Source organism: Sarcophilus harrisii, chromosome 2 (assembly GCF_902635505.1).
Source record: "Sarcophilus harrisii chromosome 2, mSarHar1.11, whole genome shotgun sequence".
Classification (NCBI taxonomy): domain Eukaryota; kingdom Metazoa; phylum Chordata; class Mammalia; order Dasyuromorphia; family Dasyuridae; genus Sarcophilus; species Sarcophilus harrisii.
Genome location: NC_045427.1, coordinates 40885938 through 40903425, shown reverse-complemented (window position 1 = coordinate 40903425; position 17488 = coordinate 40885938). Strand labels below are relative to the sequence as shown.

At 40.2% G+C, this 17488-nt stretch overlaps 2 protein-coding genes across 5 annotated transcripts in view; both read left to right on the top strand.

Moving 5' to 3' along the window:
* Positions 1-11311, top strand: part of AP1G1 (adaptor related protein complex 1 subunit gamma 1) — a 63119-nt gene extending 51808 nt beyond the window's left edge. For all 3 annotated transcript variants that reach the window (XM_031950019.1, XM_031950018.1, XM_031950020.1), the window contains 4 exons: positions 676-777; positions 890-1050; positions 4841-4939; positions 7006-11311. In XM_031950019.1, the coding sequence (XP_031805879.1) occupies positions 676-777; positions 890-1050; positions 4841-4939; positions 7006-7107 (464 nt within the window). In that variant the 3' untranslated portion in view covers positions 7108-11311. The remainder of the gene's footprint in view (positions 1-675; positions 778-889; positions 1051-4840; positions 4940-7005) is intronic.
* A 4242-nt stretch (positions 11312-15553) lies between these two features.
* The window catches only part of PHLPP2 (PH domain and leucine rich repeat protein phosphatase 2), a 91144-nt gene continuing 89209 nt past the window's right edge, over positions 15554-17488 (top strand). Inside the window, exon 1 of one of the 2 annotated variants that reach the window (XM_031950017.1) lies at positions 15554-15997. In XM_031950017.1, the coding sequence (XP_031805877.1) occupies positions 15896-15997 (102 nt within the window). In that variant the 5' untranslated portion in view covers positions 15554-15895. The remainder of the gene's footprint in view (positions 15998-17488) is intronic. The other variant, XM_031950016.1, reaches the window with a different exon arrangement.

Sequence of the window (17488 nt, the reverse complement as noted above, 5' to 3'; positions counted from 1 at the left end):
TTTGGAGATCAAATGAGTAACTTTAAAGCCCATTAGCTGTTATTATTGGTATTCATCTGCTTAGATTTTTTTCTCAGGTGTTTTATCTGTGTGAGACCTTTGTGCATGCACATCTTTTCTTGTCTATCCATATTCCTTTTCTGCATTTTTTAAATATGAAAATACATTTTTTTTCTTCTAAGTCCTTAGATTTGTTTTGATAACTGTCTTGTGCTTCTATACTTTTCCATTTCCATTAACTATTAATAGATAAAATTAATTTTCAGTTTTTTTGACTTGACATGATTTTTCATTTCTGAAGAAAGTGCTTTCCATGTAGTTTGATGATAAGTGTCAGATCTGGGACACTTCAGGGCGTACATGGCTTGACCAGGGGCTAATACTATTGGGCAGTGTCCTTCCCGACCTTGCCAACTCTGTAGTCACTATACCATCTTGCCCTTCTCTGTGTTCTGTTTTTTGTTGACTTATTTCCTTGTTGGAATTATGAAAGATCTGATTCTATATCTATATAATCACTTAATATAGATATCCACATTTGACTCATTTGTTTTTTCAGTTTTGATTCTTAGTTGAATTTTTTTTTTATTTTAAAATTCTAGTTAGAGTGTTTCTCTCCTGAGGGATTATGGTTCTTGGCTAAGCATTACCTTTCATTGGTTATGTTTCTTTTAGGTGCTCCACCTTCTGCTCCTGCCTCAGTCCCTCAGTTATCACAGCCTCCCTTCCTCTTGGATGGGCTTTCATCACAGCCTCTCTTTAATGATATTGCTTCAGGTAAGGTCACAAACACCTCAGGAGCCACAGAAAGTCACTGAGCAGCAGCAGTGGGAGGGATTGGAGACATCAGGCAGCTCACTCTTAGGCAGATCTTTCTGTCCTCTTCTAGGTATCCCCTCCATCACGGCATACAGTAAGAATGGTTTAAAGATAGAATTCACCTTTGAAAGGTCCAACACTAACCCCAGTGTCACAGTTATCACGATACAGGCCTCCAACAGCACAGAATTGGACATGACAGACTTTGTTTTCCAAGCTGCAGTACCAAAGGTATGGTAGAAACTTTTTTATTTTTTGGAGTAGAGAGTGGTGGACTGAGTGAACTTGACAGCTTGTATATAAGAGTAAAAAAGAGGTGCTTACCCTCACTTGCTTCACAAGAAGCCTTCTTCCATGTGGTGTCAGGCCATTTCTGGGTGAATGACCTTGCTCAATTAGAGTCACGTCATTTTATTCTCTTATAGGGTTTTATCAAGAGAGAGGCAGCCCCAAAGTTCCCACCAGTGGATTTTTGAATGGTACAACTTATCACTAGGAATGAGGGATGCCCTCTTAACTGAGGCTTGCTCCCTACTTAAGTGTATAAATATTAGAAGACTATTTTACCTGGACTGCTGTTAAGGTGTTGGTTTTGATTTTGTATCAAAACAAACTTTGTATGTTTAAATTAATATTATGGGTTTATGACTAAGTTATAATGATAGTAACTTAGATGGCTCTGTGATCTCATCAATTACTTTCCTCCATCTATTTTTTAAAAGGTAATTTTATTTATAATTTTGGTGTGTTTTAAGTTCCAAATTGTCTTCCTCCCTCCCTTTCCATCCTGCATTAGAGAAGACCTACATTTGACATAGAGAGATATTTATCTATGAGTCTATTTATTTGCCTGTTGTCTTAAAAAAAATTGCTATTCATGCTTCTGTTTATCATCACTTTCTCTGAAAATAAATAACATCTTTTTGTAGTTGATTTGAATATTATCAGTACTAAGAATAGTTTAGTAGTTCATAATTTAGTAATTATTTAGTAATTCTTTGAACAAAATTGCTATTATTGGTGTCTTGGTTATACTTATTTCACTCTTTCTTTTTCATGCAAATCTTCCCATATTTTTCTAAAAAGCAATATGCTGCTCATTTTTTTAACAGTACTGCAATAATACATCACAATTTATTTAGCCATTCACCAGTTGATTCATATCTTCTCAATATCCAGTTCTTTATTCCCACTAGGAGAGCTGCTATCAGTATTTTAGAACATATAGATTCTTTCCCTGATCATCTTGGGAAAAAGTCAAAGGACATTCTCAATTTTATAACACTTTGGGCCCAATGCTAGATTGTTCTCCAAAATGTTTGGATCTATTTACAGTTTTCCTAGCAATATGTTGGTGTCCCAATTTTTCTATATCCCCTCCAATGTGTAATCATTCTCTCTGTCATTTTTGCCAATCTAATAGTGAAATACCTCAAACTTTAAAAAAATTTCCATTTCTCTAAACAATAATGATTTAGAACATTTTTTCATTTGATTATATATCATTTTGATTTTTGTATTGAAAAGCTTTCTTTCTATAGTCTTTGACCATATTTATCAATTGGATAATTATTCCTATTATAAATTTGACAAAGTTGTCTAGATATTTGAGATATAAAGTCTTTATTTGAGAAACTTTCTCTAAAATTTACCCCCCGATTTTCTGCTTTCCTCCTAATTTTGGCCCCATAGGTTTTATGTGTGTAAACCTTTGTAATATAATGTAAGCAAAATTAGCCACTTTATATCTCACAATGCTATCTCTTATTTATTCATAAATTCTCATATCCTTATGACTGATGGGTAATACATTCTTCTAATTTTTACAACTCCCTTTATATCTAGGTCATGTATCCATTTTTCCTTATCTTGTTTCTGATAACTCTTGATTATTTCCTCTAACTATTGATACTTAGAAATGAAGACATTTTTTATTGCTATTTTGAATTATTAAATTGGGGTTAAGAAATTACTTTTTTTTTTTTTTTTAAAAAAAAGTCAGTAACCTTAGTGATCATTGCATTCAAATAGCCAAAATTTCAAAGTAGAGAGAATACATTCCATATCTTAATTCCTTTCTATTTAATATGTAAGGGAAGTTATATGTAAGGGAAAAGATGAGTAGTAAAGAGACAGTATGGTTAAAAGTTCTCAAGAATAGTTCTCAGTTGGCTATTGGTATTCCAGTTAATCATCTCTTGGAACTTCTCCCTTTAAGCAGGCATTTTTTAAGTTCTGGACTTAGAACCAGACACTGTGCCAAGCTCAAGGGACTTAAAGAAAGACCAAATTGTTCCTGTTTTCAGAGGAAAGCTTGAGGTTTTTTTTATGTTCTGATGTCTGTTCTTGTTCAGTCATCATTCAGTCATTTTCAGCTGTGAAAGACTTCTTTGTGACCCATTGGAGGTTTTCTTGGCAAAGATCACTGGAACGGTTAGCCACTTTCTTCTCCAGCTAATTTTACAGAGAAGGAAACTGAGGCAAAGGGGTAAAGTGGCTTGATCCAGACAGAGTCCAAGGTCACATAGCTAGTGAGTATCTGAGATCAGATTTGAATTCAGGACTCCTTGAATGTAGACTTGGCCATCACTGTGCCACCTAGCAGCCCCATTGTTAATGTCTGATGTTTCTAAGCATAGAAGTTAGAATACTTTTGACATATTTTTGACCTAGCAAATACCTAGGTTTTCTAGCTTTCTTCTCGTTTACTCCTTCTTTTAAGTCTAAATTTTTTTCCCCAAGATTTTTGCTTTGCAGTCTAGATTATACAGTATAAGGCCAGTGTGTTTTAACACATGGTCATTGTGTGCTTGCCAAAAAAAGTTCTAGAGTTTGCCAGTCAGCCTTGCCATATTATATTCCATTCAGGGAGAATTGAAAATAATTCTTTTATATAGTTGCTCTTTTTGACTTGTAATTTTAGCCTATCTATCCATTTATCTATGTATTTATCAAATTATACCATATTATATTTTGTTAATTCAGAGACTGAAATATTGGCTTAGTGTTTTAGGAAGTTTTTAACACGGGGCCTGAAAGGCAAGAAGACCTGATACTGACAGGTTACTTCCTTTCAGTTTGTAAAATGAAGATCGCAGTAGCACCTGTCAGGCAGGATTGTTGTTAAGGCTCAAATAAAGTAATATTTGAAAAGCAATTAACACAGTGCCTGGCATATGACTTTGTTGTAATTAATTGTATTGGGTTCTGTATATCATTCATTTAGCCCCAGCTTCTTAAACAGTGGTTTGTGACCCCATATGAAGTCTTGTAAATGAATGTGGGCATTGTAAAATTATGATTCGTTATCAGTAAATATTTGATTTGTATGCCTATTTTATAGGAGTCCCTTCAGACTCCTTCAGGCAAAAAGGGATCATGAGTGGGAAAAGTTTAAAAAGGCCTGATTTAGCCATTGTCTGTTTAACACAAATTTTTTCACATGTTTAGTTTAATGGAATTTCCCCTAAATACTTTAAAAATGACAAGTGGTTGGCTACTTTTTGAAAAATTGATGCCTAAAAATTTCTTCTGGTGGGCTAGCTAACTCTAGAATGAAGGATTTAAAGTAAGGACATATATTCTGATTGTCAGCTTGTGCCAGATTGTTTGTGATAATTCATGAGAATGGGAAAGATGGTTTGTGTAGTTTACTCACATGGCATTGGGTAGTAAAATGTATGAGCAAGCAAATGTGAAACATCAGCTATCTTCCTGTTTCTTTTCTTTGTAACTTTTCCTTCATACGTGATTATATAAAACTGATCAGATCATCTCACTTGTTAAGTTTTTATGGTGGCTAATAGTGAATGGTTTGCTATTTTTAATTTTCGATTTTTTTCTCCATGTAAGAATAATTTTTAAATATTTTCTAAAATTTTGAGTTCTAAATTTTCTCCCTTTCTTTCTCCCCCCACTTCCAACGGTAAACAATTTGATGTTATACATGTAAAATCATACAAAGTACATTTCCATAATAGAATGATTTCCTATTCTAAAGAGTATCATTCCTTATTTTCAGACATTCCAGCTGCAGCTTTTGTCTCCTAGCAGCAGCATTGTCCCAGCATTTAATACTGGGACCATCACACAAGTCATTAAAGTTCTGAACCCACAGAAGGTAAGCCACCCATTAAAAGAGAATTTAACTAGATTAAACTTATGTGTCCTGAATTAAAATTTACTTTAATTTCTGTGTTTTTCTTGGAGATTAGTCTCAAAAGTCAAAGAATTCTAGAGACATAAGGAGCCTTAGAGTCTATCACATTGAACCATATAATTTTCCAGATGAAGAAATGATAGCTTAGGGAAATAAATTGATGCTAAACTTTGAAAAATATTTTTGGAATCTTAATAGTGTGACTTGTAAAACAAACAAACAAACAAAAAAACAAGGTATCAATTTTTTGGTATCAGTTATTTCTTGATGGGTTACCTCCTTTTTAATGATAAAAAAATAGTTAAGCAAAGCCAGATGATGCAATAGCTTTGAAATGATAATGTATACAATACTTTGCATCTGTAGTTCTCCACATCTCTTCTGAGAAGAGTTATATTTTCTATGTTTTATTTTCTGTGAACAAGGTTATTCGTTAAAATTTCTCTAAATAAAAGACATTTGCAAAGGATTTTACAAATATTATCTTAGTTAATCCAGATAACAATTGTGTAAGAAAGAAACCATTATTATTCTCATTTTACAGATGAAGAAAATAAGATATACCAAGCTTAAATGACTTGCCCAGGATTACATGATTAAATAAGTGTCTGAGAGAGTATTTGAATTCAGGTCTTCTGGACTCCCAAGTTCAGCATTCTACTTTGACACCTACCTGATCCAGTTCCACTTGCTTTTCATGGTCTTTTAGTTTACGTGATTATATTAAATATATGTGTGTATGTACTTTCCTGCATCTATTTTCTTCACTCTGCTTCATTTATACCAGTCTTGAGGTTTTCTGAATTCCTCATTCATTTTATAGCAGAATAGTAATTCCATTATATTTATATAAAATAGTATGTTCAGCAATCTCCTAGTCATTGGTACCCTTTGTGCTAATAGTCTGATTTTGACAAAAGTCTTTGGTATCATTTATTTTTAGGGAACACAATGATTTTTAGAGATAGGTGGAAGAAATGACTATTTTTTGAAACATAAATTAGAATTATTCTTAAACAGGGAAGGAAGCTGCTATAAATGATTGACTAATGTTTATATATACTTTACAAAATTTTATCAAATGTATTTAGGAAAAAATCTCATCAGACTAGCACAATCCACCAGTGTTGCTTCTCAAGTGTCCCTTACATACATGGCGAGTGTTAATCAGTCTCCTCCTATGTTTAGTAGTTTTGTTGCTTTCTTCTTTATTGGATCTTTTCTGCTATAGCTTCTCATCTGCCTGCAGGACATAGATTTCTAAAATTTTCTAGCAAAACAAATTACCATGAAAAGTTAGTGGACATGGGAAAAGGTGATTAGAAAATAAGAGTGCCTTCTTTGAGAATTTCATGTAATACTTTGAAAAAGATGGAAGGCTGGGCTTGGGTAGGAAGACCTATGTTTGAATCTTATTTTAGACACTTGCTACTTTTGCAACAGGCCTAGTCATTGGGAATCTCTGGGTCTGTTTTCTAATTTGTAAAATGAAGGGAGTTAGATTCGATGCCAAAGATCCTGCCTAGCTCTAAATGTATGATCATATGATTATTTTAAAAACCAGTTCCCTTCAGGATTCCTATCTCATAATTTAAATTCTAATTCTATATTCTAAGTAAAATGAAGATACTTGTGTGATTAAATTTATTTTAGACATTCAGACTTATTTTATTTAAGCCATCCCTTATTCCTTTGTTGGTTTGGACAAAAGAGCATACACTTGTTTTCTTTCTTTCTCTGACTTGTGGAAAACTTATTTTGTTCAAGCTGTGCTGAAATAGAACCCAAAGAAATTTTCTGGAAATGCTTTCTAGAGCATTGATTATCTTGTAAATATTGATCAAAAAATAATAGTTTTCATTAGTACCATTTTTTTCTAGGACAAATTCTAAAATTGTACACATTGCTTTGGATAAAATCCCCCCATGCTACTGTCATGTATCGTTTGTGTTTAAGAGAGTGTTTAATGAAGGATCCTGATTGTTTTTTCCCCCCCCCCTTTTCTGTCTTTCCCTGCACCTTTGCAGCAACAACTCCGAATGAGGATCAAGCTTACGTATAATCACAAGGGCTCTGCGATGCAGGATCTAGCCGAAGTGAACAACTTTCCCCCTCAGTCCTGGCAATGAGGCTTTGGCACCATTCTTACTATTGCCCTACCCAATCAAAGGAACTCTGGGAAGGAGGTTGTGATCCCTGGCAAGCCCCCCTTCCCACCCTTCCCTCCCAAACTGCACCATGGGCACGAGGAGCCGAGGAGAGCTACTGAGGAGGAATTTCCTAAAGTTACTGCTGACCTCAAAGCATATCTTGTAAAAGACTAATCTCCTCCCCTCCTCAGTTGAGGCTGGCTGCTTCAGGAGGCTACTGTGCACTCTTCCTCTTCTTCCCTTTTTTTTCCCTTTCTTCCCCCAGCCCTCCCACATTCACAGCCAGAAAGAATATTCCCCGGGCCCCTAAGGAAATATGCAGCTTGTTTGGAGGAGAAGACTGGAATTCATGGCAAGAAAACACTCGCTCTGTCTCTGAAGCAAATGGTTGCCCCTTCTTTCTGCTGTTGTTTCTCTGTGGGGTGGGTGAAGTGAGGATATTTATTCCTCACTAGCTGGGATACCATCTTCAGGCACTTTTTACATCTGGCATTCAGGATGGAAATCTATCAAAAGGACATCAGGGAGCCCTGCCTTTTTCTTTTGGTTCCCCCCAATGTTTGAAAGAGGCATTAGGTTCCTAGTAGCCTTTTCTGTGCATTGCTGTATACACACAGACACACACATGTATGTTCGTTAGCTGTATGATAACCAAGAGCAGGTCAGGCCTTGAGAGGTTATTTGTAAACACTGGACAGATGCAGTAAACAATTTCTGATGAGATTTGGTGTGAAGGTCATGGTGCTCTATTTGTGATAGAATTTTCCAAGGCTCTTCCAGTTCCCCTTGTTCACTACTCCTTGGCTGTAGTCATGTATACTTAAACAGTTTTCAAAATCTCTTCCCCTGAAGTACAAGGCAGACAACCTATAAAGATATGCTGAGCAGCTATCATACCTCTACTCCCCCCCCTCCCCCCCAAATTTTAACCTTCTTTCCCAGCCAGTGACTTGGCTCTTAAACATGGTAGACGGGTAAGAAAAAAAGAGGCAGCACCAGTTGTAAAGATCAGACTAATGGACACAGAGCCCCTTTGCCCACATGAAGAGTGAATACTAGACTCATCCTAGAACACATTGGAGAGTCTTTTTTCCCCATTACTCCAGACCTCCCTTTTATTTCCTGAGCCTGGCTTGGACCTTGGCATTCCGTTTGAATTCCTTCTTCTAACTGGAACATTTGTGTTGTATCTGTAACACTGGCACTGAAATAAAGACCATGCAGTTAAAGAAATCTTTCCTATATTGTACTTAATGGTGTTGGAATGAAGCCTTGTAGCTTCCTCGCCCCCTGTGTCAGTGAAAGTCACACAGAGACTGTAGGATAGGATTAACTTATCCTGAGTTTCACAAGTAGTTTACCTTCTCTCTATGGAGAAAACCTTTTCATGAACATGTGGGCTAAAGACCTAAGGTCTGCAGCTCTTTTGAGCGGGATATGCTGAGTGCCTTTCAGAAAGGATCAATGTATCACTAAACTGTGCACCTTAGAATTGAGTTGTTAAGAGTAATGAGGTGAAGATGACTCCTGTAATACACATTAAGTGTACTGTGTACATTCAAATATGAGTACTGTGTCTTTTAGGCTCTGGAAGATGGGGGGAAGTGGTGCCCATCCTTGAGGTTTCCATCCTTTCAAAGCACTACTGTGTTGAGTATAGTACAGATAACTAATTTTTCTGCCATCTTAAAACTGGTTAAAACCCATCTCTTCATTCCACCAGTCTGGGGCCGAAAGACTTTTCAGTACCCTATCAAACCTAGCTCTGTATCAGATGCTAGGAATTTGTAAATCTACCTGACAGACTGGAGACAGGCTAATGTGAATGACACATGAGAGTTAAATCAGCTGGAACTTTTAATCCACTGGTATAGGATTGAATATCAGTATCTAGATGTTACCTTTGCATATAGTGTTTAGCAAATTGTAAACTTGAGGAAACTGGTCTGCTTCTGCATTGGAAATGTTATTAAAGGTAGTTTTTTTTCCCCCCACCACAGTACCATTTTTGGATGCTGTGAAAAATCAGCTAGAATTAACATATAAATAGCTTGTGGCTTTTTTGATTGGAACTTTAACAATTCTGTTTGGTAGTAGCTGTTCTTTTGCTTATTGGTGACCAGTTCAGTTTTAAGTTGAAGAACTAAGATGAGGTGCTGAAGAAATTTATGGGAGATACTGAGTAGATAGGACACAGTTGACAGTGTGAATGAGATGTACTGATAAAGCTTCTCATAATTCCAAAAGGAAATTGTGTGTATGGTCCTCCATATACACGAAAGAAAAAAGATTCTTAGCCTTAACACACAGATTGCTTTGGACATGAATACATTTGGAGACGTAAGAAGCCATAGAAGTGTTGCCCAAACTTGTCTGACCAGTGGTAGAGCTCCTTCCTGAAGGATTAGCAGCCAAGTAAGTGCGTAGGGTACTGATCGTTGTAAAAACTAATGTTAGGATGATGGAAAGCTTCAGTGTGCCTTAGTTTCTGGGACCTGGATTAGCTCTCCTCTCATTTTGAATGACTTGCAGCCAAAAGAATTGACGTAATTGCTGTGAACACATGAACATTTCAGTGATTCCTTTCCTTAAGGCGTACCATTTCAGGAGGAGCAAACGGGGCTGTTTTAGCTACAAGGACCATTGTAGGGAGCTAGACACTCTCTAATCTGTTTTAATAAAACCTTGGGTTGGGATCTGTGCTTGCACACACATACACACTCACTTCCTTGGACAATTTCACATGCACTTTTACCTCATTCTCTCCTCCAGATAGCTTGCATTTTCCCCAGAAGCAGTCCTAAGGGAGGATTCATCTAAGTAAGCTTATAAAACTGTGAATGGCTCTCTCTGAGAGACTTCTACCACAGGGCTCCACTGTTGTTAATCACAAAATGGCTGGGACAGTGTAGTGGAATGTTATATGCCATCTTTAGGGCATAGTCTTTTGAGATCATTAGTTAACTGAGATCTTCCTCATTAAATGAACATTCCTCATTGTAACATTTGGAATACTCTTTTCCCTTTTGCTCGGATGAGTTACGATTTTCTAGCCCTTATTCCATTTAATGTGTGAGAGAATTTTGAATTTAGTCATAAGAGTTTGAGTAATGATTTTCATATGTTCTTTGATGTGCTTCCCATTTTTATGCCCTTCTGAAAGGAGTTATAAGTTTGGGGATACTGACTTGGAGATTAAACTTACCTTCTTATACTGTGTATTAGAAAATAATTAGAGCCAAGAGAACACATGGGGAAAGGAAGAGGTTGGATGGCCAATGTTTTTTCTAGTGAATGTATTTTTAACTTCAATGTCCTGAACCAAGAGATAGCAGAAGAACAGGAGAGAGAGAGAGAGAGAGAAAAGAAGGGAGGGGGAGAGAGAAAAAGGAGAGGGAGACAGTGTGCATGTATGTGTATGTGTGCACACATACACGTACTCATGTGGACTTGGTTGCAGATTTGGGCATTGAAGAAGGGAATTACCAAGGCCTTTAGGTTGAACTTCTTGTAGCCAGCCCTGGTTGGGGAGAGGAGGGAAAAGAGGAGACGGACGGGGCAAATGGACTGAATGTGAACCAATTCTTTTTGAAGCAATAGCAGTGACTGGTCTCAGTTAACTGCACAAGGCCTTCAACACTTAACCACAGAAGAAAATGCTGTGGCAGCTTGCACAGGCAGCGCATTCCTTGCCACAGGGCTGGTTCTCACTGCAAAATGGAGCAGTGAGGAGGTTTTTATAAAAAGAAAAAAACAAAGTTAAAAAACAAACCTGCTGTTGAGCTTTGTGTGTTCTGTGTTTTATTTTCTGTTTGGGGGCTTCAAGGGAAGGAGCCCACTGAATTCTTTGTGAACTTTCACTTTGTTCCTGTGAAGTCCCTTTTCTTTCATGATGTTGTAAGTTACATTTCACATCAAGCCCCATTCCATCTCCTTTATTGTAAAAAAAATATTAAAGGCTCTTTCCAAGTGGGGTGCCTGATGAAGTTCTAATTATTGCAGACATATTTTTTGAGATGTAAAAAAATTTAAGATAAGTCTTAGAGGAGAGAGAGAGAGGAGTATAATGGATGTAAACATTTACATGGGATGCATTAGAATTCTGCTGTGTGTATTGTCTTTCGGTTGAAACAAATTATGAACGGTGACTAATAATAAAAAGTCAATACTCGATGATTTAAAACTGCTTTGCTGCTTCTTACAAGTGCATCAGAAGACTAGGATGGGTTCTTAAACTGAGCCAACTATACTCACTAACAACCTCTGTTCCTTTTCAAAATCTAAGAAACCTCACCAGAAATAGCAACCTGAACAGTTTAACTAGGAAATGAGATTGAGCCTGAGTAATGTAAGGTAAGCAGAGAATGAAAACTTCTTCAGCATGGCATAATTACTTCTCTAGAACATTTAATTTTGTATTTGCCTTTTATCTATTGTTTCTATAGGTTTTACCCACTTGAACACAAATCAGGAAATTTGTTATGTGATTTTTATGCTTATGAGGAATAAAAGATTTGTTTGTGAAATTTTCAGTTTTGTTTAGACAAGGGGAAGGCTTGACCAGCCAGAGTGAGATTTATTATATGATCTGTTTTGTATAAACGAACTCTGTTCCATGCAGCTGAGAGTAAATGAATCTGGCAACTTGAGGTGCTTATTGCTCTGATGCTTCCAGAGATGATCCCCTTATTAAGTCTTTAAAATGTTATTGTGTATTGTATTGCCTTTTGTAAATCATTTATTTGCAAGTGCCTTTTGGCACAATTTCAATAAGCAACATTTCTGCTAGTCTTTCCTGAAAACTGTGAAACTTAATTTAGTCTAAATATTGTTGCTTATTTTTATTGAAACTTTGAAGTGGAAAATATCCATTTCTGTGGTTTTATGAAATGATGCAGAAGTACCTATGGTGAAATTATTGTACATATGTATTATACATCTGTGGAGTAACACATTTTAACACATTATATTCTAACTGGGGACAAATTTAATTATTAATATTCTTGTTCTATAAAGCACATAGTTAATTTTCATTTAACTTATATAAAACATAAATAGTTCTTTATATTAATATTATTGAGAAATATTAAGAATGCTACTTCTGTTTCTTTTGTCTATTCATCCCTATGTTTTATTAGTTGAAAAACATTTTCTTTACTTTAAAATAAATTCCTGTATCCAATTTCAAAGCAGGTTAGTGTTCTGTGGCTTAGAGTCATAGAAGAAATGTCCTACTGGAACTTTCAGATATAGAAGCACATAAACTATCGTGAGCTTTTGTGGAACAGGGTTGGTATTTTTGCACTCACTCCCTCACATACTTTGGTGTTTTTCTTGGTTTTCCATTGCCATCCTATAGTGTAAACTTCAAGTAGAAATGAAGAAAAATGAAACTTTTCCCTTGAACTATATGGGGTTTTTACTTTCTCTCAAATAAGAGGAGAAAACACATTTTTCCATATTTATCCATGATAATCATTCTTAGAGATGTCTTAATTGTTGGTTATCTCCAGAAATAAGTCTTGGCCTGAATATATGACTTTTCAGGCAAATATATTCACTATTATGTTTACTGGCTCAGGTTTTTAGGGGGAAGGAAAATTAAAAGTACTGTTGGTTTTTAATATTACCTTTAGAATATATTATTTTGGTTTAGCTATTTCCTTCACTGACACAGATTTTGTAAATTTCTATGGTCTAATAATTCACTGCTCTGCGGCTAACCCTGATAATAATTCTCATAACTAGGCTAGTCCTATCCCTAAAGTTTTTTCAGCTGGGTAAGACTCACTGGAACTTGTGCCTATTTATTAACTTTTGAGTTCTTAGAATCCCCTTAGTACCACAATGAAAGAATCTTGATGTCAAGGGACATCCGTGGAGATTTATTATTAAGTTCACATTAGTTAAAAATGACACCTTCAAGGCATTTGATCTACAATTCAAGATCTCTGAAGGGAATATTCCTTCATAGTTTTGTGTTTGATGAAATGACTTAAACAGAATTGCTTTCACTTGGCTCTTGGTTTTCTGTTAATTACATTGTCCTATGGTCTCAGAGTGATGTCCTCTTTCTTAAGAAATAAAGGGAAAATTCGATGTTACTTAGAAATTCCCGAACTTTTGAAATTTGGAACTTCAATAAATATACTTAATGTGTGTAAAGTTCAGTAATTGGGCTGGGGATACAGAGATGAAAACGAATCCTTGCATCCTCTGCTGATTATAACCCTTTTATGTCTTCTCATCCTTTTGAATTCTTGTCCCAAAGATTCTCAATAGGGAATCAAGTCAGCAGACATTTATTTTAATTGTCTGCCATGTGCTGGCTGCTGTTAGGCAGGGGAAGGGAGAGTGATAAAGGGACAAAAGTGGCATTTCATCACACATGAAAGTTTAGGGAGAGGACTGGAGCTGTGATTTCACTAATACGGAGAACTTGACATCAAGAAGCTTCTGCCACTCTTAAGAGATTGTGACAGGAAAGAAAACTTGTAATTGGGTCTTCCTAGCTCTCTTAATACTGTCAGTGCTGCCTCATCAGTATCAGTGCAATGAGATGACATATAAAAGCATTTTGCCATCATCCTCATCATTGTTACTAAATAGAAAAAATTCTTTGGGGAGGAAAAGTATTCAACCAGGATCAGTAAAAGCTGTTGAATTCTGAAAGACCAGAATCTAAGACAGATGGGGTGCTCTCCAGGTAGGGAGAACAGCCAGAGCAGAAGCTGAGAGGTGGGAGTGAAGGATGTGAGCAATGACAGCAGCCAATTTAGCTAGAAGAGATCAATGTGTAAAAAGACTAGAAAAAGAGGCTAGGGCTATGTTGTTACCTAAAGATAAGGAGTCGGTGGAGTTTGAGTAGTAGAGTGCCTTGCAACAGGCCTGTTAAAGGGAAGATTCTTGGGACAAGGAGACATTAGGAAGCTGTTGGGAGTGGCTCAGGTGAGAAGTGGTAGCTGAGTAAAAAGAATGAGAATACAGGATGAGATTTGTCAACAAGGTATCTGGGAAGAGAGGTGTAAAGGAAGGTGTAGACAGCTACCTTGGGAGACAGGAAGCGTTGGCCACTTTTAATGGGAAAGTTGGAAAGGGAAGTAGGCAGAAATTGATCCCTGTTCATTAGAGAATTTTCCCTTGCTCTTTTGATATTTCGAGGATAGAAGCCAAGTTGTCTCTTAAACCTTTTGATCTTTGAAAGTAGCCTAAACCTTGGAGAGCTAGAATTTGAATCATCTTTCTGGATGATCTTGGGTAAACCTTCCACTTTTTGTACCCAGAATCTATTCCTTTCACAATTACTGAGAGTTCTTGATGAAAAGACCAAAAACAAAATTGGAAATTCTCTCATTTGCCCATTGAGAAAAGTATGTTAAGGTTACTATCTACACTAAATGCCTTTGTGTCTGATGGAAATGAAATTAATATACCTATTGAGGTATATTGAGAGGGCATCAGATTAAAGTAATAGTTGATATTTCGTAAGGGAATAAGCACTTAATAGCAAGGACACAAGTGACCCACCTAGCATCACCGGTGATTGTGCCACTTTGAAATTGGGTCCTCCTGAGTGCAGTCCCTCTCCCCCATCTAGCTAGGTAGACCCCCCCCCCCAATGAAATGTGATTAAATGGACCAGTGTGAAAGTAAATCTGCATTTTTAAAAGTAATATATCCAGGGGTCGTGTTAGATAAGCCGGTTTCCACCCCTGTGTAGTTCCTGCCGGAATATTTAATTTATTAAAATTGCATTGCTTTTAAGACATTAAGTTGTCATGTCTCTTTTTGGATGTCTCAGCTCCCATCCTCCTTTATCCTTTGTAACCATTGGCTCCTGGGGAGGGATAGGAAGCAAAGCCAAGGATGACCAGTAGTTTTTTTAAAAGGGGCTCCTGTACTTCAGTCAGATTTCTGGGGGTCTGGGCCAGGCAGCCTGGAGCAAGAGAAACTTGGTGACAGTTCTCTACTAATGATATTAGCCTCCCGAGATTAATGGTCTCGCCGCCAAATTCCTTACAAGCCGCTTTAGGAGGATGAGTCATTAGCACCGGTGTGAGGACAAGGTCTTAGAAGGGAGGCTTTGGGAGAGATAAATATAGGAGGAATTAACGGGAAGGGGTCGGAAAGGCCGGTCGCGGCGAGCGCCGCACGCCAACGCTCAGGCCAGAATTAGTTGTGAAGCCTTGAACGAACGACCCCGGGGAGAAGTGACTCCAAGTGTCGCGCGCCTTTCGGTTCGGCCAGGCCCCGCGGGAGAGCGCTCCAGGAGGGCCGGGGCCGGATGGCCCCGGTCACGTTAGCAGCCAGAAGCCCCCTGCCCGCTCCCGTGCCCCAGCACTACGTCTGTGCGCCGGCCGGATTCCGGGCAGCCGCCCCCTCCCCACGTGCAGCCTGCCCCCTCCCCACGTGCAGCCTGCCCCCTCCGCCGCTCGGCTCTCCGGGGCGTGGGACGCTTAGAGCTTCGGCTCCTTTCCCCGCCCCCACTCCAGTCACCAGAACCACGCAGAACCAATGGCAGCCGCGCTGAGGCCGAGTCCTGCGGCAGTGCCGAGGCTCCGCCCGCCCGAACTGACCGCGGGAACCAGCCGTTCCGCGCTCCGGCCGGGTCGGGCCGGGCCGGGGCGGCGGGGAGGGGCGGGGCTCTGCGCTGGGAGCCGCGGGGGCGGGGCCGCCGCCTGGTCTCGCGCGCTGCGTCTCGCGCCGTTCGTCGGTCGCGCCGCCGGTCGTTTCTCCCCTCTAGTCGCCGCCGCCGCTGCTGCTGCGGATGGGGGAGGTGGAGCCGGGGCCCACGGGCCCCCTGGAGCCCCCGGAACCGCCCGAGGCCCCCGTCGCGAGCCGCCGGCCGGGGGGGATCCGAGTCTTGAAGGTGAGGAGGGGGACGCTCCTCCCGGGCCTGGTGAGCGGGCCGCTCGGTTCCCCAGGCCCCCGGGGCCCGACTTGGCATCCTCTGCCCCAGGGTGGGGGTGGGCTGCGGGCCAGGGCGGGAGTTCCTCGCGGACGCCGGGGAATGGCTAGCCTTTGCGGGACCGGGAGGAGAGGGCGAGGAAAAAGAAAAGGAGGTGGTGGGGGCAGTCGGTGCTGCCCGAGGAGCGAGCACTTATGAAGCGCCTGCTGTGTGCTGAGCGCCGATCTGAGGTGACCCCAAGCGGCAAATTCTCCAGCTGCGAGTGGGGCGAACAACGCCTCCCTTTCCCGTCCCCTCCAGCCCTACGGCCCGGGGCCGGGGCGGGGAGATAAGCGGGGGCGCCCGCGGGGCCGCTGGGGCTGGGAAGGGGAGCGGGAGGGGGCGGGGAGGGGGGCGAAGGGGCTCAGTCACGCAACAGGCGGCGGGGCCGGGGGCAGTGCAGGAGGCGGAATTTGCTGCCTGGGGCTCGCAAAGTGATGGGAGCTCGCATTTAATGGGGAGCGTGAAAGCCAGGGGCCACGAAGGGGCGCCCTGGGGAGATCCTGGCGGAGGATGCATCCCCCTCCCTCCCCCGGCGCAGGTTTAATTAGATTAGGGAAACTTGCTGTAAATGAAGTAGTCGGGCTGGGTCTTCCTTCTCTGGGGACCGAATCCGTTCTGGAGTCGCTGGAGAAGGGATTGGCAGGATTTGGTAACAGCTTGTTGCAGGGAAAGATGCACGCTTTGTGATTTTTTAAAACCGGCTCCGGCTGTTGCTTTGAGAAAGGAGCGGGAGAACGTGGAATGGCTATCGTTCCAGGTCAGCTGTTTGAGGGGGGCGCCCAAGGCGAAGCGGGGAGATAGGGGAAATGGTTCGAGCCAGGAAAGGATACCATTACGGAGTCATTTCTGGCACCTTCCGACAGCAGCGCTATGCTCCTGCCTCTTGAATCAACTTTGAATTTTGCCGTATGGTGACAAACAGTGCAGGCCAAAATTACCTGCCGATTTCTGACTTTTTATTAGGAAATAAAAGACGGCCCCCACGTATATTTTATTTACATGCTCTAGGGAAGAAAAGGAAAGCTCAGCAAAGCTCCTTATCAGTCTGTGGCAGGCCTGAGAGAGCGGCATTGCCCTCGGTCCTGCCGGGTAAACAGGCCCGCCCGTTTGGACTTGAGTGGTGCCCAGACTCAGGCTGGGGATGGACCTGGGCAAAAACTATAGCTGGCCTCCAGACGCTGCTGGCCCATCTCCCGAGGGAGGAAGATGGTCTTTACCGGGGTCAGACCTTGCCAATAAATGGGCAGCCGATGGCGAAAGCTCCTTACGTGGAGAAGTGATGGTGTTTTATGCCAAGGGAAAGTACTGTCTTAACAGAATTTCTGGTTTGTCCCAGGGGGACGAGCGAGTATTTTGTTTGGATGATTGTGAAGCTTTTTTCTGGAAGGATATTTAAAAATAGTAAAGTCA